Source organism: Curcuma longa, chromosome 1 (genome assembly GCF_044706935.1).
Source record: "Curcuma longa cultivar G26 ecotype Majalengka, Jawa Barat chromosome 1, ITB_CL_G26_1.1, whole genome shotgun sequence".
In the NCBI taxonomy this organism is placed as follows: domain Eukaryota; kingdom Viridiplantae; phylum Streptophyta; class Magnoliopsida; order Zingiberales; family Zingiberaceae; genus Curcuma; species Curcuma longa.
In genome coordinates, this window is record NC_133861.1 from 27,697,104 (window position 1) to 27,722,476 (window position 25,373).

The 25,373-nt window shown below is 39.5% G+C and overlaps 2 protein-coding genes and 2 long non-coding RNA genes across 4 annotated transcripts; 3 read left to right on the forward strand and 1 right to left on the reverse strand.

Moving 5' to 3' along the window:
- The first annotated feature begins 3,734 nt into the window (after positions 1-3,734).
- On the forward strand, positions 3,735-4,947 carry LOC141812677 (E3 ubiquitin-protein ligase ATL31-like). Its single transcript, XM_074700694.1, has one exon. The coding sequence runs from the start codon at positions 3,763-3,765 to the stop codon at positions 4,819-4,821; it is 1,059 nt and encodes a 352-aa protein (XP_074556795.1). The 5' UTR covers positions 3,735-3,762; the 3' UTR covers positions 4,822-4,947.
- Positions 4,948-12,834: 7,887 nt separating this feature from the next.
- On the forward strand, positions 12,835-14,003 carry LOC141833521 (uncharacterized). Its single transcript, XR_012602214.1, has 2 exons — positions 12,835-12,920; positions 13,801-14,003. It is a non-coding gene; the product is annotated as an uncharacterized LOC141833521 (long non-coding RNA).
- Positions 14,004-15,503: 1,500 nt separating this feature from the next.
- LOC141823863 (uncharacterized) lies at positions 15,504-17,440 on the forward strand. Its single transcript, XR_012601417.1, has 3 exons — positions 15,504-15,849; positions 16,407-16,491; positions 17,372-17,440. It is a non-coding gene; the product is annotated as an uncharacterized LOC141823863 (long non-coding RNA).
- Positions 17,441-22,597: 5,157 nt separating this feature from the next.
- Positions 22,598-24,392, reverse strand: LOC141842084 (cytochrome P450 71A1-like). The gene is given in 3 exon segments (XM_074730303.1): positions 22,598-22,857; positions 22,859-23,406; positions 23,490-24,392. Coding segments are annotated over 3 exon segments (1,524 nt in total). The 3' UTR covers positions 22,598-22,784.
- Between the last annotated feature and the right edge of the window lie 981 nt (positions 24,393-25,373).

A 25,373-nucleotide genomic window follows, 5' to 3' on the forward strand; every position in this document is an offset into this window, starting at 1 on the left:
GGACAACATCATGCCATTGTGGAGATGCGGACATCCTTTTAGACCCTACACGTGTGACCCAATAGATTTTTGATTATATTGGTCATTCGTAATTAACCATTAATTACGAAACGAGCATGAGTGGCACATAGTAGTACATCATGATCCTCAATTGATCGAAAAATCAATGATTGATTTCAGAATATCTTCTAAACCCTTCAGCAACTCCAATTAAATGTGTCTCATTCCTTTCACCATCTTATACCCGCTTGGTTCAAGACATGGTCTGTGTATCAGTCCCCTCTAGGCTAACTACGTCACACCTAGCCCAAGCTAGCTTTCTTGTCCTGTGGATTCTCGTTACTTGTACATGTGTCCAAGAGTACTGTACTCTTGACATGTGATACTTTGGCCAAATACTTTTAGTAACAATCCTAACAAGTGGTCGCAGGGTATACGTCTTCTTTTCCAAGGAATGGTGAATCCTCTATGGGTTTTTAAACACCTTCGGGCACTTCGACTTATACTCAATTATCTCGCGTTCACACCTCCTTGGAGATATTTACTTAAGATGTCAAAGTATAAGTCTTCATGACTAAGGTGACTTAAATACCTCAAGTCAAAGGAAACTCACACTTAAGCTGCACTGAGATCTTCATTGATATATATATATATATATATCATATGAAGTCTCAAGGCAGGTTACTCCAATGAACTAGTTACCTTTAACTAGCATCCGCATTTAACTCTCAACATCTAATCTCTCCAGTAGTAAGATCAACTGCTTGATTAACCAAGGAATTTAAACGTGCTAGTCTCGATAGAATCAATGACGTCCGTGCTCATCAATTCCTCGACTAGGGATAGTTTCAATACATTCATAATTGCACATGTAAAAATGCTCACTAGTTGTGATCCAATTACAAATTCTCTCATGTTATGAATTGTATTGCAGACATTCAGTATTTGAGTTTAAGATCCAATCAAACACATAGGGAATGTGCACTCAAATAGTAAATTACTATTTATCTAACAAATAGTATAATCGTAAGACAATTGCCTTAGGACAATGCTCAAATCTAACAGTAGGCGCCATGACCTGACTGTGTTCCTAGCTAGAAGTCTCAATTGTTGTTCCGATGCCAAATCTTCACACACAAGTGGTCCATGGTCATGGCAAATGTCACATGCAAGTCGTGGACCATGCTAAATTGTCGCTTCAATAACTTTTCGTATCCAAACGAGCTCCAAAGCCAAGATTTTTGCATCTTATCTAAAAAGATAGAAATCAATGCAAAATATAAGTGTTAAACTAAATAATGCTCATGTATGAAAGTAAATACATACTAAATATGAATGAAACATATGTATGATTCACATTCATCATGACTCCATATAATCCTATGCTTCTTGCAGCCCACAGGATGACATGGTTGTCCATGTGGACATTGAGGTTCGACAGTATAAAAGTGTGGGTGATGGTAGTTGAAGGTAAGCTTTTCCCTATGAGAACGCAAGCTTTCATTTATTCTAGCATTGACTTGACCATCGAAGGACTTCGACGGGTCATGTCGACCATGCCAGCACTTGCTAACGCATGTTGACGTGCAAGGCCAAGAGTCGTCCAAGTGCAAGAAAGTAGAAGCTTTACCGGTTCAAACTCGCAAGGAGGGTGCGATTGAGCAGTATCAAATGACATCATTCTTGACCGTGAATGTTCCCGATTGGGGATGTTCTCATAGAATGGTTTAGAGCTTTAGATCCATTCCCAATTGAGAATGTTTCATAGTATGTGTAAGAGTTTTGAGAATGTTTCTAATCAGGATATTCCTATAGCGTGCACTACCTTGGACAGTGATGTGGCGGAATCTTGCTACTCCTACATGACACTTCTTGCGATGTGGCAGAATCCTGCTGCTCCTACATGGCACTTCTAGTCAAAGATCAAGTTGATCTATAAAGGTCAAGAGTCAAATGAAGGTCAGGGTTCAGGCTGACCTGGCACGACGAGTCAACGTGGACCTAAGAGAAGTGATCCCATCAGAGTGAGATAGTTGTCATCTCCGGCTCTGGCTATACGTCGGGCTCAGCATGGGCTCGAACCTGAACCAAGGTCACTAAGCCATTCAGCCACTCCATCTGTCTCTCAGCCATATCAGTCTTGACCATCTCGGTCTCGGCCATCTCAGTCTCGACCACTCCATCTCTCTCTCAGCCATCTCGGTATCGGCCACTCGGCTACTCCATCTCTCTCTCGGCCATCTCGGTCTCAACCATCTCGGTCACTTAGTCACTTAGCCTCTCAACCGCATAGTCTCTCGACCACATAGTCTCTCGGTCTCTCGACCGCTCCACCAATCCATCTCTTGACCATTCGGCCACTCAACAGCTCGGTAACTTGGCAACCCGGTTCTTGGATAACTCAACTCCTCAACCGCTTATCTTCTTCGAGTCTCATAGTCAAGCGTCTCCTTGGCCCCTGGGTCTCGCTATGCCTCATCTCGACCATCGCCCCATCTTACAAAGAAACTGCCAAAATCCCCTAAGCGTGCGGGGGCTATCAAGGGGTCAAGGCGATTACGAGGTTGTCAAACCTGGTTCCCTTAATACCCTCATGCCTGTACATACAACTAAAATGTAAGAATAATCAGCAACTGCCGAGTCACAAAATGGTTATGAGGATGGTAGACTTGGTCCCCTAGATGCCTCATGTCGAGATCCCATGTCAGCAATCATCAGAACCGGTCTCCTCGAGCCTCGGCAGATGGCGGTCCATCGGGTCGACGTGGAGATGTTATCCTGTAGGTATATAAGCTCTCCCATAGGTATGGAAAGTTCTCTCGGCAACTTCAACAACTTATACACTTCTTCTTCTACATCTTCATCTTCTTCTCCGAATACTAACTTAAGCGTTGGAGTGGTCTGTCGGGAATCCCTATTACCAATCTAACCTTCTCGCTCAATCTACTTTCAGGTCCCTTCGTCGGCGGAAGTGAGGTAGATCTTGTGTGAGTCGGATGCTTTGCTGACTAATGTTTTGACTATTCACGGCATCCAACCAAAACAGACAGGATACTGAATCATCTTCCATAATGAATTCTTATCCTAGATATGATTCATCTCTAAGTTATTCATGTTCCAAAGTAAATTGGGTATTAGGACTCTCAACAGAGTTGTTCATTGGTTGAGGTTGAATTCCATCAACCTAAAACCCAATTGGTGAGTTAAGTTTTGTGGATTCTTGCGTAAAATTACGAACATTCCATGATCAGGCCCTTCACAAGGCGGTCTGCGATTGACTTTCATTTTTCCAAGTAATCGCCGTAAGTTTAAAGCAGCCTCAATGTCTCGCCTCCCTTCTGTTGACCAAACCAAACTCTCGACATCTCCTTCTTTATCTTTTCCTTCAACGTTCTTGACCATGTCAGTCGACGTCGCGGCATTCCATAGCCAATCTCTGGAGATTTCAGCATCTCCAAAGCCAGCCTCCAGCAAAATCCTCCACTCCAACACCGCCAAATATTTTCCGACCGTGTTTTGCGTAGTCAATAATCGTCCCCAGTCATCTTGCTCGCTATTGTGAACCAGACAGCGGATTAGTTCGCCACTGAAGGAATTTGAGAGTATAACTAATTGACTTCCCTTGCTCTTATTAAGGCCTGCTCCACCTTAAGCATCACGCCACCACCTCGCCGCCACCGCTGCCTCTCTCCTACTTCTTAATAAAATTCGCAACTTTTCTGTCCCGTGTTCCATTCTCGCAGGTTACTTACTATTCCACCCATGGCGACGGCGAGCCACCTTCCACTTCCCCTGGCGGCGCTCGGTCTGTTCCTCGGCCTCGCTGCCCGTTCCGCCGCCCAGCCCACCTCAAACGACGACAACCGCTACGGCGGAGGCTATAACGTCCGCTTGAATCCTGCCCTCGCCTCCCTCGTAGTTGCCTTCATCTTTTGTTTCTTCTTCCTTGGATTCTTCTCTGTGTACATCCGCCGCTGCGCCGGCGGCTCCGCCGATACGGTCCCCTCAGCTGCTGCCGCCGCTGAAGGGGGGCTCGCCTCGCGCCAAGGCATCGACCCTGAAGTGCTCGCCTCCTTCCCCACCATGTCATACTCGGAGGCGAAGGCGCATGGTAAAGGGAAGGGCGCGCTCGAGTGCGCCGTGTGCCTTTCTGAATTCTCAGGCGACGACAGACTCCGTTTGCTCCCCCCGTGCTGCCATGCGTTCCACGTCGACTGCATCGACACTTGGCTCGAAACCCACGTCACCTGCCCCGTTTGCCGCGCTAATTTAACCTCTCTGGTGAGCCATTCAGGAGAGTCACAGCCTGAACCTGCTACCCCAGCAACGGAGGAAGGGCCGGATCTGGAGGTCGGCCGTCCGTCGATTGAATACCGTCGGTGGCACTCGACTGGCCACGATGGAGAGGAGGTGGACCGGCATCGGCTACATCTGCCTGAACACGTGAGAAGGGAGGTCTTCTCGATGGCAGCGGCGGAGCTCCGGCGGGCCGCGAGTGTGAGAGAAACGCCGGGGCCGCTGCACAGGGAAACTAGCTTGAGGAGGGAACGGGCGCGAAGCGGGCACTGGCGGTTCCTCCTACGGACGTTCTCGGTGCGGCGGCGACCGGAAGCGACGCCGGCGGAGGGGTCGAGCAAGCGGGGCTACCCTCCCTTGGAAGCTCCCGTTCAGATTGTTCCCGGAAGCGGAGGCAGAAGTGAGAAATCCGAGACCCCGAGCCAGAAATTCAAAGGAAGCGATGCAAAGTCCGAACCCGCAAAAGAGGAAGAAGCGGAGGCGGAGTCGTCTTCAGCTGCCTCCTCTCCGCCGGATCGGATTTAAAGATTATGCGTTGGAATTGGATTTCAATTTGTATTGAGAAAAATTTGTGGCCACTTTTTTTGTATAAAAACCCCAAATGTGTTGTAAATAGAAAGTGCCGGTAAATGAACGTTACGCTAACTTGCACGAGACAATTTCTTGGGGCATGCCAAAGTTTGAATTTTTTGGTAAAATATAGACGGTTGAAAGTCTTTGATCAATTGAATTGAATGATACTCCAGCAAAGTTGGAATTCCTCATCTTAGATGTTCTATACGATCGATTTTATGATCATCTATGAGGAGGTAAATCGAGAAATTATAATTGACCATGACGAGGAGTGCATTGTCTTGACTTCGTCGAGATTCAACTCTTGCCCACTTCAGCAAGTATCCCGTCGTATTCAACTCAACTATGCTCGTAATCAACGATTGACCCCCTCTTTCTCTCTCTCCCCCCCCCCCCCCCCCCCCCCCCCCTCCCTAATCAATTTAGGTTGGATTGAAATTTTATCAATCCATTTTAAGATGGAGTTTAGATGGATTGACCCACCTAGACTTACAACCCACATGGATGGGTTTGCGACGGACTTGGATTGGTCCGCGGATTGAGAAAGTTTATTTATTTATTTTAAATTTTAAAATTAAAATAGAAAACTCAATTAATTAATGAGTTTGATTCATCTAAATTACAATTCAAGTTTAACCATTTCAACTTTATCAATTTAAACGGTAATCCAAACTTAAAAAATTTTTAAATATTTTTTATTTTTTAGATAAACTCGTGAGTTGACCTGCAAACCGCATTGGATTGGGAATTTTTCAATCTGCCAAAATGATAGGTCGGTCCACCCTATCTCATCATATGATAAATTTTTAATGGGTTAATATGCTCTATCATAAATTAATCTGTTTGACAGCTCTATGTCCCAAGGGCAATTGCAGACATTATAAAATAGGTCTTTTGAAAGATACAGACATTATAAAATAGGTCCTTTGAAATGCTCTTTGATAACTGCTAAATTTTGAATGCACGTTTTGATAAAATATAAAGAAAGACTTTCAGCATTCAAATGAAAAGAGCTTCAGCAAAGGAAATCTATATAATATACGTTATAACTTCGAACGAATTCTATAGGACATTAATGTGAGAATAATTAAATAAATTCATAACTGATTTGATGCTCGTGCTTCTAGAAATAATAAAACTTTGTGGTTTGACCAGAAAAACCGTCGCCAAATTTGAAAACTCTAGTGCTTTGACAATAGAAAAAGTCAATTACATTCATAAATCATATCTAATCTTACAAATAACCAAACAAAAACAAAAAATGAGTAATGACGGAAAAAAGATAAACGTTATAAAAATTAAGATACTTTCCTTGCAAAATTTTTTAAAAATAATTTTACAACGCATCTATGTATCAATATTTTTATCAAATGGAGCAAAAATTCCTTTCTTACGAGAAGCTCTTCTGCTTCCTATACCATCTTTTATCACATACTGTGAGTCCAATTGATACCTCAAGATATCGATCTTATTTTAGGTTAATAGGCTGTCTATAATAGTTGCTCCAGGTCAACACTCATTGTGTCTGTAAACTATTGGTGCAATCATGCTAGAATATTAAGTTTTGATGTTTGGCAAGTATTTACGTTTAGGTAAAGAAGTTGGATCTTACTTGTGTGATAAATGTGCAAGAAAAATCCAAGGAGATCACGGCTAGATTTTTTACAAGGAGAAGTCCTTGTAGGTCAGGCTATTGAATGCAAGGTTCCAAGAAGGTTGAGGGTCAAACTCTTGGTAAAAGAAAAGTCTAAACAGATCGCAAGATCAAATGTAAGAGTGATGAAGATTCGGAGACGAAAAAGCTCCAAGCACAAAAGTTCAGGAAATAGGAGGTTATCTGGCATGTGGTAGTCATAGGATGAGGAGAGTGAGTTAAATGCATTTCAACCATTAGAATGACTAAAAGTTATATTTCAGTCATTAGCAGAGTTTAGCAATCGACTGGTACATTATGAATGGAGAAAAGGGAGTTTGCGATTAAGGGGTTTGAGTGTGAAAATCCTGAATTAGGGTTTATCAGTCGACTGCTGGTTTCCAGCAATTCGATTGTTAGACAAGGTTGCAATCAATATTGTGGCACAATAATCAATTGCTGAGCTAAACCTTGAATTTAGGATTTATCAAACGACTGTTGCTTTCCAACAATTCGACTGTTGGATAAAACCTTAAACGAGAAGAGTTTAAGTCACAATCGATTACATGATACAACATTCAATCGCTAAGCTAAACCTCGAATTTGAGATTTACCAGTTGACTACTGGTTTTCAGTAGTTCGATTGTTGGACAAAACCCTAAATGGGAAGGATTTAGGTCATAATTGATTGTTTTGGTACAACAATCGATCAATTGCTAAGCTTAACCCCGAATTCGAGGATTGCACATAAACCCTACCAATCGATTGTCGTGTTGCGGCAATTGACGGGTAAACTATTCTTCGCAAATAGAACACTCCCAAACTCAATCGGTCAGTTCGAACGATAGCTAGTAGTCAATTGCTAGGAGCTAGCAACCGACTAATAACATGTTTCAATCAAACAAAATGCTTCCAATGCAATCGGCCAGTTAGACCGATAGCTATAGTCGATTGCTAAAAGCTAGCAATCGATACATAGTTCATTTTGGAAAAATAGAATGCCTTCAATCCAACTAATCAGTTCAACCAAAGGGCACCAGTCAATTGATAATTTCTAGCAATCGATTGGTATTTAAAAAAATGAATGATATCAACCGTTGGTTTGGAGTCAGTGACATTCAACGACCATGCCGGCGATAACACTGTTGTAAGAGATTTTTCTGTCTTCAGATTTAGTCCAAGAAAGAGAAAAACTACTAGTTGTGATAGTCGTTAGGACTAGGACTTTAATGTAGTCCCTTTGAGAGACAGTGAATTAAGTAAAATCAAGTGTGTTAGCATTGTCTTTTTGTTTGTTGGATTCGCTTCAAGTTTATTAGAGGAGCTAATTAGCAATGGAAGTAACAACGGAAATAAATTTTTATCGTTAATTTTATCATTATTTTAGATTATTCATGTAGCGAAGAGACATTTCTGAAAGAGGATAAACTCAGGAGGGTTTTGTTTAGGGTTATTTATATCTCACAAAGGACTTTTGTTTAACATGTGTTTGAATTCCATAAACATGAAAGATTTTGTTCCTGCCTTATTGAACACTTCTCTTCAAATGTTCCACATATAAGGATATTCAGCTAGCTCTAAGAAACATGTGCCCTCCTTTCTGCCCCACATTAAGTTTACCTTCTATTTCAAAATATCTTTTAAGAGTTTTAAAATTGTTAAAACTCTTGTCTTTTCATCTTTTGATCATCGACACTATTAATGGATCTAATAGAACAATGACATAGAGGGAATGTTGTGTTTGTGTAGAATCACTGTTCTATCAAGTAATTTTGTTAACCGTTAAGGTATTTAAATGATTTGAAAACTCCGAAGAGACATTTCTGAAAGAGGGTAAACTCAGGAGGACAGACAGACGATGAAGGGAAAGGAGAGAATGATAAAGGGAGAGAGAGAGAGAGAGCAACAACGGAGGAAAGATTGTCTCCTTCAAATGACAAAGTAAAGTAAAAGATTTCCAAAATACTTGTCTTTCATTCTTCTTCACTTTCCGTTTCTACAGCTTCTTTAACCGTGATTTCTTCTTTAGCTTCAGCATTAATAGCTTTTATCATTCGTTTACTTTTTACTGCCTTTGATCAATTTTAAACTGAAGGCAAACTTGGTGTGATTTTAAATTCGATAATTTGCCTTCATCTATCAGTTGTGGTTGTCAAACGAATTTCTAAAAATCAAATAAAATAACGTCTTCATGCAAAATATTTTAACTAAAGTTCAGCTCTCAAACTGGAACTCTATTTCTTCAATTTAGGAAACATATAACCAATATACAGCCATTATATTGAGATGGATTTTCCCAATACATCTCTGTTAGAAAGTAGAAGCTATAATACTTCTAATGGAAGTGTACTTGTTGTCTTCAAAGTTTTTAAAATTTTACTATTTTATTTTTAAAGATTGTTGCTATATTACCTCGAATTCATCTTTCTTATCTATGTATTCTCTTTAATAAGATTGTCAGTGAACTCCTGGAAATACTTGAACATACCAATGGAGAGCTAAGGTTTCTATGTACGTACGTACATAATCTAATGGAATAAGAGTTGTCAACTAGCAGCAAACTCTAATATCCTAACAAGACAATAAAAGAAAGGCATTTAAGACTTTCAAGGAAGGCAAGTCATATTGCTTAATATGCTCAACCTTCAGATGTTCTAAAGCAGCTCTGCATAATGAAATCCATTTTATACTGTTATAAAAATCTATAATTCTTTAGACAAAACACCACAGACAAAACAGAACGTTGGTTATGAACATATATATGATGGTCATTTGGCAGCGCATGATTAAATCACATAGACAATGTTTTTCAAACACTTACATCACATGAGTATTATTAAATTTCAGTGTTAGTTATGAACACTAGCCAACATAATTTAGCGGTATAATTAGTTAATAATCCGAATCTGGATCAGCATCGACAATACTAGGAAGTGAAAATGAATCAGAATCATACATAGAAGATATTCTCTTTGCTTATCAAGGGCATCTGTGTCCTTGTAAACGTCAGTTAAGGTAACGTTCTCACTTGAGGCTTTCCCTATTTGGAGTTGCTTTCCCATGTCAGGAACATCCAAGCTTTTCAAAGTATCAACCATAATAATATTTTCAGAAACTCTTCCTAATATCTCTGGAGCTCCTGAACTACTGGGGTGTTCACCATTCATAAGATTATTGTTGTCAATTTCCATTTCATTCCTTGGTACAACATGGACAGCGACATCACTTTCATCAGAAGCTTTATTTTCATCACCTGTAACAATAGTTTGGGCATTGGCCTCTTCTACTTTGCTTGGCCCGTCCATATCTATATCTTTGCTTGGGCCATTTGTGTCTGCTCCATATTTCCTTGTTGGTTCTCCATTAGTGTTTGAAAACTGAACAGGTCTCTCTTCTTTGTGAGAGCGCAGCCAGCCATTCAACAGTCTATCGTCGTCATCGTTATTATCCATATTATTTGTTGCACCTATATTTCCTATTGGAAAAGTAGATGTCTTTGGATTTGGATGACCACTGTAGAATGTATTTCCTTGGTATCTCTGGTTGCAAGCTTTAAGCATTGAATCTTCAATATGTATTAGAGGAAGTGCTCGAGGATGGATAACAGTTTCCAAGTCCAGTAGTGCATTTCCACAGACTGCAGCAAGTATTGGTCCAGCTTTCAGTTTTCCTGCAAAATCTTGAACATGAGAAGATGTATATCTTTTGATTTCACTTGAATAGTATTCGCCAATAAGCACTTTGCATTTATGAGGGCTGAGAAAAATAAGAGAAAATTTTAAAATGCCTCCAAACTATCAAAGATGAGACATTATGAAATAAAACTTACAAAATTGATTATTTTGATTATATTAAAATATTAAGGGTATTTTGAAAAAGTAGTTAAACTTTGAGGGCATTTTGATTTTCTTTTATTTTTTGAAAAATAATGTGAAATGGTGCATCACATTCCAAAAGATGATATTCTTAACTAAGTGTATATTAATAATTCCATATTATTTTTAATCCCATCTTAGTATCATCATAATGTTGTGTTTATTCTTATACTAAGCATTATTAACTTCCACTTCCATATTCCTCGCACATTCTGATACTAAATGAAATTGAAAGCATAAGTAGTTTACCTCTGTGAAAAATTTCAAGCGCTTCAGACAAGTGAGGAGGTCGAACATGTGACATAGATTTCAGAGATGTTAATAGAGCAGACAATGTCGCAAGCTGAAAGTCAAATTGAGAGGTGGTTGATTCAAGTTCCACAAGTGCAGACTTCCCCTCGTTGGCCCATCCCATATCAAAGGCATTTTTTGCTACAGTTATCAACAAAATATTCACATCCGATTGCCAAGATTCTGATTTCAAAGAACCACCCTACAAAATCCAAATTATGATATAAGTCATGGGATAATTTCAATGCCTTGGCAAGAATTGGTGAAGAAGGGAAAGCATTATATAGATTAACATTTAGCAAATTCCCAAGGCTTTCCATAGTCTAGGCATCACACACACCATCACGCATCCCCTTGTCGCCTTCCTTCAAATTTGCTTTTCTTTTCCTTTGTCTGCAGTAAGAGGAAATGCAACTATAAGCGGATGCTTAGTAAGTACTATCTAACTCACAAAACTGAGATGTGCATATATACAAAAATTCAAAAACTGCATGCTCATGATAAGAAACTTTTCATGCTCATTGAAATAGTTTTCATGCTTTGAAACTCTTAAAACTTAAAACATTTGATCTTTCATGTTTATACTACAATATCATGCAAGTACTAGAAATTCTCATCTTATAAATATGAAATTGCAATTGCTAAACATCCTTTAACTAAACTTGCTAAAACTTGAACTTTTGCAACTTACTTTATTCATGTTCGAATACTTATAACTTATACTTCAACAGTAATAATCAACTTTCTCTTGGGGCCCAGGCGTAGTACCAAAGCACGCTCCCTAATAGAGACTGGGGTAGCGAGCCACCAATCCTAAGAGGGTAAAGACCTTGGTCTTACCAGGGCCAAGACCTCAGAATTGATCACCTGGATTTGTTTTACGACAACCTCGGAAGTCGGGTACTCGCCTCTTCAAAGTAAATATACTTAATATCTTAAAAAAATACTTTGGCATTTCTTCAAACACTTGGTGTGCTTTAAACCTCAAATCCTTGGATTAGAGATTCTTAGAAGGCCTCGGCCTATGTAACTTTCTTATAACATGATCATATAGTGATAAAAGAACTTAATATAACACTTTATCATTCTACATGCATACAATTCTAGAGTTTCATGCTTAAACTTGGAATAGAGATTTCTAATAAATCTTAACACAATTAAAGGCATGTCAAATAAATTCTAAAAGCATGAAAACGACTTCGAAACTACTCTTACTGCAGGTGAGCAGTACTTACAAACGAAATCCTATGGTTAAGACTGTAGATCACAAGATTTTTAGGCGAAACCTATTCGGCATGTCCGAAGCGTTGTACGCCTTTCTTCCGCGTGGTTGTGTGTGCCACCTCGTGGAAACTCTTTAGAAATCTTCTCTTGAACCACCTTAGGCGTTAGACCCTAGGAGCCTTTGGGGACGCAAAACAGGGGAGGGGAAGCGACGACGGCGAAAATTTCTTTTTTTTTTTCCTCTTTGTAACACCCCGATTATTTCTCCCTATTTTAGGAATATTAAATAGATTTAAAATTATAATAAAAGATTCTTTAGTTAAATGATAGAAGGGGTTTTGACAAAATAAAATAGGTGAAAAGATTCCTCTCGCAAAGACGAATCCAACAAAATTAGTTTGGACCGAATCGGAGGTCGTTTAATGGCCGAACCAAGCAAACCAAAATTTAGGATGGTTTGCTACAGTAATCCAAACCGGTTCAAGTGAACCTAGATTGCTCTTTTTCTTAATCGGCCCGGCCCACACACGCGACGGCCTCTGTTCCTCGCGAGTTTCTCGCGCAGACCGCGTTTGGATCAAGCAGTTTATTAATTAATATTCGATTAATGATATATAGTTTAATCTGTAATTAATTAGTTAATCCGTAAATGGGTTTTAATTAGTAATTAATTGATGGTTAATCGAAAGATTTATTAAGTTAATTGGATTAGTTCAATTATGATAGATTGGATTAATTAACTAGGTAACTAATTAATGTTTCACTAATCCTAGTGAATTGGTTAAGTTGGTTTATTGGTAATGGATTAATGAAGTAATCAAATTAAATAGACTAATTAGACATAGTAAGTTGATTTGGGGTAAGATTAACTCTTGACCCAATTGAGTAATTAGATTAGGTTAATGATTTCGATTAAACTGTAGTTATGATTTCTTTTGTTAAGGTCGCGCGAAGAAGGTGCTAGAGCACCTCGGAGAAGGTCTTCGATTTCACAAACCTTAGCATTAAAAACCTAGTGAGCAGACAAGGTAAGTACATTTCTCACCTGCAGTATGAGTGGTTTTCGTATTGTTCTTTGGCATGATTATGTTAAGCTTTCCATGACATGATTTGTGTTAAACATGAATGTATTTATATGTATGCTCTTTCTATGACGTGATTTATGTTAGACGTGAATGTATTTATGTGTTCTTCCTCTAGTATGATTCATGTTAAAATAAGAATATATATATGTTCTTTCCATAGTATGATTTAGGATTTAACCATGAATATGTAAATTATTCTTCCTATTTAGGATGTAAGTAAAGCATGATAAATGATTGATGAAAGGACGAAGATATAGAAAGTAAAAGAGTAACGACACGGTCGACGGGCCGACGGTCGACGGTCGACGACCACAAGGGTTGCCAAATGGGCCGCCGAATGGACCGCCAAATGGGCTGGGCCGGGTCGTTACAATTCAAACGTATGACTTTCAATTATAAAGAAACTAAGAAATTTCCTATGCCGACGGTCGACGGTCGACGACCACAAGGGTCGCCAAATGGGCCGCCGAATGGACCGCCAAATGGGCTAGGCCGGATGAGTAACGACACGGTCGACGAGCCGACGGTCGACGGTCGACGACCACAAGGGTCGCCAAATGGGCCGCCGAATGGACCGCCAAATGGGCTGGGCCGGGTCGTTACCATTCAAACGTATGACTTTCAATTATAAAGAAGCTAAGAAATTTTCTATGCAATACAAATATTTCCATGTTCAGGTAGTTTCTGCTTAGGTACATGACTTCATAACTACAAGTTATTTCCTGTTTAATTACTAAGAAAGCATGCAATGATTTCCGTTGTTTTGTGAGATTAGGTATGTACTTACTAAGCTTTGCTTATAGTTGCATTCCTTATACTGCAGATAGAGGTAAAGAAAAGTGTTAAGCAACGGGAGGCAGCAGGAGCAGTGTTCGATGTGTGTGGCGGCGGAACCGCGGATTAGAATAAATAAATGAATAAACACCTTATATCAATTATGTATTTTATATCAATGGCTTCCGCATGCATCGTAAATTGAACAGTTGTTTTATTCCGTTATAAGAATATTCCTTTTGATAGAATTTATCTATTGGATTTTCTACCAATAATTTAATAATGATAAGATATACGTAACATCCCCCTATTAGAAAGGAGGAGGGTCGTTACAAATGGTATCAGAGCAGGTTCCGCTCTTCCGCCACACTCACATCAAGCATCAATCCTGCCGCTTCCCAAGTAAGAAGTATACTTAGACTTTACTTTCTTTTATGATTAGTATAAAGAATGATTCTTAAGTTAGATTGCTATGTTATATGAAGTTAAATGTTGGATAATGACTCAAGTATATGAACAAAACATGCGAATTGCAAAGATGAGAATGCTAAGGTAAATGTGTACATGATGAGGAAAAAAAAAGGGAATTTCCTCCTAAGAGAATAGAATAGCTAGATATGGATCTTCTATTTGAATAAAAAGCTACCTAGTTTGCATCCATGTACCTGGCCATCAGAAGATGACCTTGATTACAAAACAAAATACTCCTGGAGCCCTTTCAGACGGTAGAAATTTATGTAGTTGCTTGCTTCTTGATGGTCATAGCATGAGTTCTCTAGAAATTGATTGATCATGTAATTGACGACATACTATCATTTATGTTTTCATGGATTAGTTAGTGGATCTCCTAATGTGATTTATTAGCCTAACATTGGGTTTATGAAACGTAGTTCTCTCTTTCTAAACAAGCTACTTCTCTTGAGTTTGGAAATATTGATGAAGATAAGCTTTTAGCTGTACAATTCCTTTAGTGGTATCACCATTAATGATAATGTCATCTACATACACAATAAGAAAATACGTGTCCTTAACTAAGATATAAGGTGGTTAATTAAAGGAAGGAAGAGATAACCTTAGTCATAGCTTAGAAAGAACACTACAATAAGTAGACTTGAGAAGATCTCCCTTGTGAACTATTGAAAGTTCAAGTAGAAGTCTCTTAATATCTAGTAGAAGCATAAAGTATATTTAAGATCAACAAAGAAGAAATATTAGTTGGAGAAAAGATAATCTTGTTTATAGGACAATATCATCGTGATTTAATAGCTGATCGGGGAAGGTGGATGAGGTCTTTGGGTTGGAAAAGTGAGGCTTTGATCATGGTAGATTTGAAGAGATGAGAACGTAAAGATGATATGAGATAAAAATACCCAAGAGTTGCCCTAAGTTTCGAGGACGAAACTTTTATAAGGATGGGAGATTGTAACACCCCGATTATTTTTCCCTATTTTTAGGGATTTTTATTGGATTTAAAATTCTAATAAAAGTACTTTAGTTAAACAATAGAAGAGAGTTTAATAAAATAAAATGGATAAAAAGGTTTGTCTCGCGAAGACGAATCCAACAAAACTTGTTTGGATCAAATCGGAGGTCGTTTGGTTAGTAAACCAAGTGAACCAAAATTGAACCCGGTTCGGTTCAATCGTTATAATGGGATTTAGCCGGTAGTTTAGATTTAATCGGGTTAATTACTGTGCATTCCCTATTAAAACACCGCCCGCCGCTCGTTCCCTCCTGCGCCGCGAGACCCAGTCCGCGCAACCGCGCCCAGTCCGCCGCCGCCCGCTTCCGCCGGCGGAAATCTCGGAACGAACCGAGGAAGGAGGCTTTAAAAAGCCAGCCGGGTGAACCCTAGCGAGGAGCCGCCTCCTCCTTTCCCTCTGCTCGTGTCCGCCGCCGTCGCGTGGAGAAGACGAAGCAGAGCCGCCGGTGCCGAAGCCTCCTCACTCCACAGCGTCGCCGGCCTAGCCGCAGTCGCCTGCTGCCGTCGACGCCCTGCTCCCCTAGCGCCGCCGCCCGCAATCCCCCTCTTGCCGAAGACGCCGCCGCCTCTGCCACCGGCTGAGCTCCTCTACGGGGGAAGGCGCCGATTAAATCGGTAAGGGAATTTTAATTAACTATTAGATTTATTAATTAGGGTAAGATTTAATTAATTAAGTTAATTGATTAATTAAGGTTTAGTTCATTAAATTAAAGCTTTGATTAATCTATTTAACTAAGTTAATTAGATACTAACACTAAGCAGTAAGTAATATATTAATCAATAAACTTAGATTAATTATTGGATCAAGCAGTTTATTAATTAATATTCGATTAATGATATATAGTTTAATCTGTAATTAATTATTAGTTAATCCGTAAATGGGTTTTAATTAGTAATTAATTGATGGTTAATCGAAAGATTTATTAAGTTAATTGGATTAGTTCAATTATGATAGATTGGATTAATTAACTAGGTAACTAATTAATGTTTCACTAATCCTAGTGAATTGGTTAAGTTGGTTTATTGGTAATGGATTAATGAAGTAATCAAATTAAATAGACTAATTAGACATAGTAAGTTGATTTGGGGTAAGATTAACTCTTGACCCAATTGAGTAATTAGATTAGGTTAATGATTTCGATTAAACTGTAGTTATGATTTCTTTTGTTAAGGTCGCGCGAAGAAGGTGCTAGAGCACCTCGGAGAAGGTCTTCGATTTCACAAACCTTAGCATTAAAAACCTAGTGAGCAGACAAAGTAAGTACATTTCTCACCTGCAGTATGAGTGGTTTTCGTATTGTTCTTTGGCATGATTATGTTAAGCTTTCCATGACATGATTTGTGTTAAACATGAATGTATTTATATGTATGCTCTTTCTATGACGTGATTTATGTTAGACGTGAATGTATTTATGTGTTCTTCCTCTAGTATGATTCATGTTAAAATAAGAATATATATATGTTCTTTCCATAGTATGATTTAGGATTTAACCATGAATATGTAAATTATTCTTCCTATTTAGGATGTAAGTAAAGCATGATAAATGATTGATGAAAGGACGAAGATATAGAAAGTAAAAGAGTAACGACACGGTCGACGGGCCGACGGTCGACGGTCGACGACCACAAGGGTCGCCAAATGGGCCGCCGAATGGACCGCCAAATGGGCTGGGCCGGGTCGTTACAATTCAAACGTATGACTTTCAATTATAAAGAAACTAAGAAATTTCCTATGCCGACGGTCGACGGTCGACGACCACAAGGGTCGCCAAATGGGCCGCCGAATGGACCGCCAAATGGGCTAGGCCGGATGAGTAACGACACGGTCGACGAGCCGACGGTCGACGGTCGACGACCACAAGGGTCGCCAAATGGGCCGCCGAATGGACCGCCAAATGGGCTGGGCCGGGTCGTTACCATTCAAACGTATGACTTTCAATTATAAAGAAGCTAAGAAATTTTCTATGCAATACAAATATTTCCATGTTCAGGTAGTTTCTGCTTAGGTACATGACTTCATAACTACAAGTTATTTCCTGTTTAATTACTAAGAAAGCATGCAATGATTTCCGTTGTTTTGTGAGATTAGGTATGTACTTACTAAGCTTTGCTTATAGTTGCATTCCTTATACTGCAGATAGAGGTAAAGAAAAGTGTTAAGCAACGGGAGGCAGCAGGAGCAGTGTTCGATGTGTGTGGCGGCGGAACCGCGGATAAGAAAGAGGTGGGGCGTTACATATAGCCCTCCTGAGTCGACTCAGATGCCCATCTGAGTCGACTCCAGCCTGCGTGGCAGATCAAATTTTATCCTGTTCGTCGATTTCCTCTCTAAGTCGACTCATCTTGACTCCTGGGTCGACTCCAGCTTGTGTGGCGTCAGCGACGATAAGATCTTGACTCTGCGTCAGCCTGGGTCGACTCAAAACCCGATCTGAGTCGACTCCAGTGCCGAGTTGACTCAAAACCCGATCTGAGTCGACTCAACCCAGGTTTGACCAAAGTTGACTTTGGGCTTGACTTTGAGTTGACTTTACTCGCTTCACCTCTGCTTTTTCCTCTTGCTTCCAGCTCCTAGTTCCTGCAAGACAAGCATACAAGCAAGCAAATACAACGACCTAAAGTCTTACCTAGTGGGTCTAACTTCAGATTTCTACCGAAACCTTGGGTTAGCCTAACCCACTCCATTCTGGAGAATTCATGCCAACCAAGTCCTCCAGACTTGTTGGACTTGTGCTCGGCTCTGCCCTAGCCCCCCAGGATTTTTGCTGCGGTTCGGTTCTCTCTAACCAACCCAGACTTCTGCTGCGACTCGGTCACCTAGACCAGCCCAGACTTCTGCTGCGACTCGGTCACCTAGACCAGCCCAGACTTCTGCTGCGACTTGGTCACCTAGACTAGCCCAGACTTCACTTAGTGTACTCAGGACTCTGCCAAGACTTCCGCCTGATCCTCCAAATCAGGACTTCCCTTTGCCTAGCCTACAACTAGGACTTTCCCTTGCCCAGCTTCACTCACCAGGACTTCCTTGCCCAATCGTCCAGATCAGGACTTTCCTTGTCTAGTCTAACCGACCAGGCCTTCTCGCTCACTTCCACACATCCAAACATCAAGTCCTGTTTGGATCAACCCTTGGTCAAACTGACCAGACTTAGGTGTATTGTCAAACATCGAAACTCTAGGCAAGATCTTAGTGCATCTTGCACCAACAACCTTGACCTACTTGGACTTACCTTTACCTAATTTTCAATTAGGACTAATCCTTCGATAGACTTCTCACCCTTGCCATGCCTCTAGTCATCTTAATCCATTTTAACTTATCCTTGTCTAAGCTCTAGTTAGGACTTCCTTTACTAGTCATCCGATCCTAACTAGACTTCTCCTTGCTAATCATCTAGTTAACTTTAATCTGACTAGACTTGTCTCACTTTCAAACATCAATTCCTATTTGGATTAACCCTTGGTTAAACTGATCAGACTTAGATGTATTATCAAATATTGAAACCCTAGCAGCTAATTGCACCAACATGTAAAAGATATATATGGTGTACAATCATGGTTCTGAGTCTTCTACAAGAAGTTATGGGTCCATACCAGTTGGCATACACTCAAGTGTTGGTTTTGGAAGACCAGCACCATAGTGCTCTGTTCTTTGAAAATGATGTCGGAGGCTCATTATAAGTGCTACGATAATGATATTCACTATCCGACACCACAAATGAGTTCCTTGGACTCTCATTTTTGAGGATATCAAATTTTGATTTTCTAAATTGTAAATGTCTATTAGCTAGTTATGTCTAAAAGTGGATGATGGATCTAGAGAACTCGGAATGACCTCAAATCAAGATCAATATACTCTCTAGTGCTCCTTAATGTATCCATGTCCTCAAACATTAATGTGATACACCATATTGAGAGTAAGAATTTTTATAACTCGATTCAGGAATGAGTAATGATATCGAAGGCTCATTATAAGTGCTACGACAATATTTACTGATCGACACCATAAATGAGTTCCATGGACTCCCCTCTTTCTGAGGATATAAAATTTGATATTTTCTAAATTATGAAGGTCCATCAGCCAGTTTCATCCAAAAGTGACTAGTGGACCTATAGAACTTGGAATGATATGAAACCAAGACCTATGTACTTGTACAAGACTCTTTAATATATCCATGTCTTCAAGCATCAATGTGATACACCATATTAAGAGAAGCATTTTTACAACTCAATTTGGGCATAAGAAATGATGTCGAAGCCTCATTATAAGTTCTACGACGATGATATTTACTGATCGACACCACAAATGAGTTCCTTAGACTCCACTCTTTCTGAGCATATCAAATTTTTTATTTTCTGAATTGCGAAGGTCCATTAGTCGATTTCATCTAAAAGTAGCTGATGGACCTAGAAAACTTGAAATAACTTCAAACCAAGACCTATGTACTCATCTGGTGCTCTTTAATTTATCCATGTCCTTAAATATCAATGTGTTATACCATATTGAGAGTAGTGATTTTTATAACTCGATTCAAGCATGAGAAATGATGTCAAAGAATCATTATAAGTGATACAACGATGACATTCTTTGACTGACACCACAAATGAATTCCTTAAACTCCTCTCTTTTTTAGGATATCAAATTTTTGATTTTCTAAATTGTGAAGGTTCATTAGCCAATTTCATTTAAAAGTGGCTAATGGACCTACAAAACTCGGAATAACATGAAATTAAGACCTATGTACTCATGCAAGGCTCCTAAATATATTCATGCCCTCAAACATCAATATTATACACCATATTGAGAGCAACGATTTTTACAACTCTATTTGGGCATGAGAAATGATGTTGAAAGCTCATTATAAGTGATACGATGATGATACTCACTAATAGATATCACAAAAAAGTTCCTTGGACTCCCATTTTTATAAAAATATTAAATTTTTTATTTTCTAAATGGTGTAGATCCATTAGCCAATTTCATCTAAAAGTAGTTGATGAACCTATAGAACTCAGAATGACTTCAAACTAGGACCTATTTATTCATCCAAGGCTCCTAAATATATCCATGTCTCAAATTTCAATGCGATATATTATATTGAGAGCAATGATTTTTTTAACTTGATTCAATCTTGAAAAATGAGTCGAAAGCTAATTATAAGGGCTACAATAATGATACTCATTTTACAGGCTACGACAATGATAACACAGAACAAATATCAATTTACAAAAGTACTCATCTGATAAAATCTCAACAACAATCAATAACAACATAGATTAAGAAAAATATATTTCTCAAATAAAATAACAAAATCTTTTTATAACATACCAAATATCAATTTACAATATGCATATTACAAAATTTCAACAACTACAATAATTTAATAACAATAATAATTTAGGCACGTTAATTTCCAACCAAAAGAACAAAATCTATAACATAGAAAGAGTATCAATTTACAACTGACATACTATAAAATTTCAATAACAACAATAGATACTTTTTAATGATAATTGTTGGTTTCTTCATAGTTTCTTTCTCCACATAATGTACATGGTGAACCCCCAATGATAGAGGAGAGAGCAAATTCTGACTCCATGTCGTAATAAAATTTGTGAAAAGGAGAGAATTGAAATCTATTTCTGGTGACAGATATGGTAATTTGGTTGTGAAGTTGGTTTTTACATAAAATAAGTCGATGAAATAAGAGAATTCTATCACCTACTTCATTATTACCAGATACAACACTTGTTGCAATAATGAGGTTGTTGAGTCTACTATAGATCCACAATGGTGAAGGCTCTAATATTGATAGTCTTGCAAGAAAAGATAATGGTGGAGATACAATGGCATAGGAATTCGAAGCACCTTAGTTGCATATATGAAGTAGATGACAAATCCAAGAATAATACATTCTCAAAGAAAGTGACATTGACATAGATAAACAAATCATATTTTAGGAGACTTGTGACATTCTTTAAAATCTAGAGTAGTTGAGGACAAGCCCTTGATTGCTATGAGAGATGTAAAAAGCAAGGATAATAGCTCTAATAAAATTGAAAACAAAATAGTAAAAGGAACTTGATCATAAAGAGTAGAGAAGGGCATACAGTCAAAGCTGTCAAACGAGTCAATTCATAGCGGGGCGGACCAACCTATTAAAAATCTATCATATGACGGGACGGGACGGACCAACCCATCAATTTGACGGATTGGGAAATCTTCAACCCAACCCAACTCAAGGTGGATTGCGAGTTAGACGGGCCAACCCACGGGTTTGTCAAAAAATAATAAAATATTAAAAATTTTAAATTTGGATTACAGTTTAAATTGTTCAAGTTGAAATTTTTAAGCTTGGGTTGTAATTTTTAAGCTTGAATTATAATTTAGACGGATTAAACTTACTAATTCATTGAATTTTCTACTTTAATTTTAAATTTTAAAATAAATAAATAAACTTTCTCAATCCGCGGACCAACCCACACGAGTCGCGGGCCTAGACAGATCAACCCATCCGAACCCATCATAAAATGGGTTAATAAAATTTCAACCCAATTCATCTAAATTATTTGACAGGGCAGGTCAACTCGACGGACTTAACCCAAATTGACGACTATACATATAGTTTATAAGATAGCATGCAATAAGAATGATATCATCCGAATCTTGAATGAAATTAGGGGCACTGAAATTATAGGGTCATTTTCTTAAAAAAAAAAATGATCAACTTTAAAAGAGAAATAAAATTTTCTAATAATTTTATCCTTGAAACATAGATATTGTTGTTATGACTAAATATCATATTGTTATTTTCTTTTGATAATATGTTAAATATGCATCTCATCATCATGTACTAATATTTTTTTAAATTATATATTACTCATGAGGAAAAATATAATCATTATTAATAAAGGTTGATCACTACATCAGAGATTAGTTACCAAACAACTTAAAATAGGTCCAAAATTAAAATTATTTTCCTAATATGTATCAAAACGATTTAGAGAATTCATTACTCATGCATCATATAATGATCAACAACTGAGAAAATGATGACTAATGAGAAAGAAAAGTTGCTAAACTGTTTGGACTAGCTAAACCCTAGCTTTAAGCACAATGAATTAAAATAAAGGAGGAGAGCTAGTACCAAGATCACATTAATGATAAAACTTCTAGACATCTCGGTCGGATGACAATGGAGAAAACTCATCAAGACGAAGATGAAGGAGAAGGGCGGAGAGATTAGGATTTTTTATGAGAAAAAATAAAAATGGTTTTGCCAAATTTTTTGTTCCGACGAGCATGTGGAAAGAATGAGGGATGGAAAAAAGATAAATTTGGAAAAAAGATACATGATTTCACCTTTTATAAAAATACGAAACTGGCTACTTACTATCACTCACTGTAGCTTTTATACAATCATAAAAGGCACCATTATTTGCTACGACAAAATAAGTACAGTGGCTTTATTGTTCAAGTTAAGATAAAACGTTCATACAAATTTCTGAATAATTGAAGCAGCCATATAATGACCATGTTGGATATATATACCTTACTTAATGGTTGTAGTTCTCGGCACAAGTATTAAACTCGACTTCTTCCGCACTACGATTCCATAGAATTGTCATATCCATTTCCTCCGCGGTCATTCCTTGTGGTAGCGCCCAATCAAAATGGTAAAGTAGGTTAGCAAGAGCAAGTTCCAAGACAGGGAAAGCGAAATCCATTCCCGGGCAACCTCTGCGGCCTGCACCAAAAGGTATGAATTGGAAGTTTTGTCCCCTGAAGTCAACACTAGCATCGTCCAAGAATCTCTCAGGCCAAAACTCCTCCGGCTTCTCCTCCCATGATCTTGGATCCCTTCCAATTGCCCAAGCATTGATTAATACTCTTGTGCCCTTGGGAATGAGATAACCATGCACTCTAGTCTCTTGCATAGCCTCTCGAGGAATCAAAAGTGGAAGCGCCGGGTGCAATCGGAGGGTCTCCTTGATCACTGCCTTCAAGTACAACATCTCTTGAAGCATCTCCTCTCGAATTTCAGTACTGTTCGATCCAGCAATTCTTCTAACCTCTTGTTGTGCTCTCTCCATCTTTGCCGGTTGCCTGATAAGCTCTGCCATCGCCCACTCAAGTGTTGCAAATGTTGTATCTATCCCTCCACCAAACACGTCCTGGATTGCAGCAAAACGATACAATAGCTAAGCACGCAAGAAGTTAATTGTAAGCAAGAAGTATATATCCAAACAAGAGCTACCAAAATAACGGCCTTTATGCTGTCCCTCCTGAGAACGACGCCTTCGGAGCTATCCAAAGAGAGCAAGATGTCAACAAAGTCCATGTCGTCGTCGTTCCTCTCTTGCTTCTTCTCGTGCGCGTTGAGGACTTCCTCCACGAACACGTCGAGATCGAGGGCGTTCTTCCTCACCCGCTCATCCAATCCACTGAGGCGATCCACAAAACGCAGTGCAGGCATGTAGTCGCGCATCGGGAACGACCCCAGCAGTGCCATCCACTCCGACAGCAGAGCGCGGAATCTACTCCCGTCGGTGCCGCCCTCCTCATCGGTGTACTTCTTTCCGAACGCCACTCTGCAAGTTACGTTTCTCGTGAAGGTGACGATCAAATCGCTTATGTCAACGGAACCCGAGGAGGCGGCCGCGGCGATGCGGTCCACGAGGAGGGACGCTTCCTCCTCCCGAATTCGCCGGTAGGAGTTGATCCGACGGTGGCTGAGTAGGTGGACGGATGTGAGGCGACGCATCTGCCTCCAATAATCACCATACTTTGCGAAGGTGATGTCGTTGGAATCATAGAGCAGCCTGCGGCAGAGGCTGAGCTCAGGGCGGGTGGCGAAGGCGAGGTCTTGGGTCCTCATGATCTCCTCCGCGGAGGCAGCGGAGGAAACGACCAGTGTGGGGACGCTCCCAAAATGGAGGAGCATCAGGGGGCCGTGCTTTCGGGATAGAGCTCGCAGCGAGCGGTGAGGTAGCAAGCCGAGCCGGTGCAGATCGCCGATGATAGGAAGCCTCCATGGTGAAGGGAGACGGTCGGGCGGTGGTCGACGCAACAGTAGAAGGAGGATAGGGAACAAGAGGAGGAGGAGAAGCGAGATAAGATAGGCGGCGAGAGGCCAGGGAAGAGGCAAATGCTCTAGCATGATGCACTTCTAAGTTGATCTGTCGGCAACATCTCCCCCGTTTTATAGGACAGAAAAGAATTGAGATCAGAAAGGTTAATTACTTGCCTTTCGCCGAGAAGAGGTTAATTTAACCAAAAATGGATAAATTGCTTTGGGGAAATTCCAAAACCTCACTGGCCGCTGCTCGGGTAAGTAATGTGGCAGACACATTTAATCAAAGATCCCCAAAACAGGCTGGATCTGCTACCGTGAAAGGGCCGTGCTGGTGCATGCTGACAACCAGAGCTGGCATTGATGTAACAGCGTTGAAGAGTCAACAGATCTATGACGAGGACTAATTTGCAGATCTAGATTTAGGACGAGTGGTGATACATAATATGAAATCGTAATATAAAATCGTAACATGATATTCACATTTATAGGGTCCCATTGATATGCAGTGAGATCTATTACATGTAATTGTGAATGTCATGTTATAATTTTATACTACCATTTCATAATAAATATCATTTCTGATTTAAGACACCCTTTTCACGGAAAACCTCTCAACACCATCAGCCACAGCATTCAACGTGCACATTCAGCAAGAAACCACACCGTACAACACCACAGCAGCATTAGTTCGGCCTTCAAAGTGGAGGATCCATCCTGCTGCAGCTCACCGTGTAAACCATCCTATCTTGGCCTAAACCAGCAACCACCAGCAGCTCCAAGTTTGCTCATACCACCAACAACAGCAGCATAGAGCCTTCAGCTTCCCACCGGTCCATCCAGCAGCAGCCCACCATATCTCAGCTCGGTTTGAGGTCCACGAATCTATAAATATGAATCTGAACTTTGCGAAATATCCCGTCAAAATTCAGAATAATACCATAACACCTTCTTCGATTGCGTACCTCCCATACATAGTAGATAGCAAGCCTTTGTTGTCCTTCTCTCATTTTTGTAATATCACCCAAGAACCTGCTTTATCTCATCAAAATAAAATAAAATTTTGCT

Coding starts and splice junctions, on each gene's coding strand:
- LOC141812677 (XM_074700694.1), top strand. CDS start 3,763: ATGGCGACGGCGAGCCACCTTCCACTTCCCCTGGCGGCGCTCGGTCTG.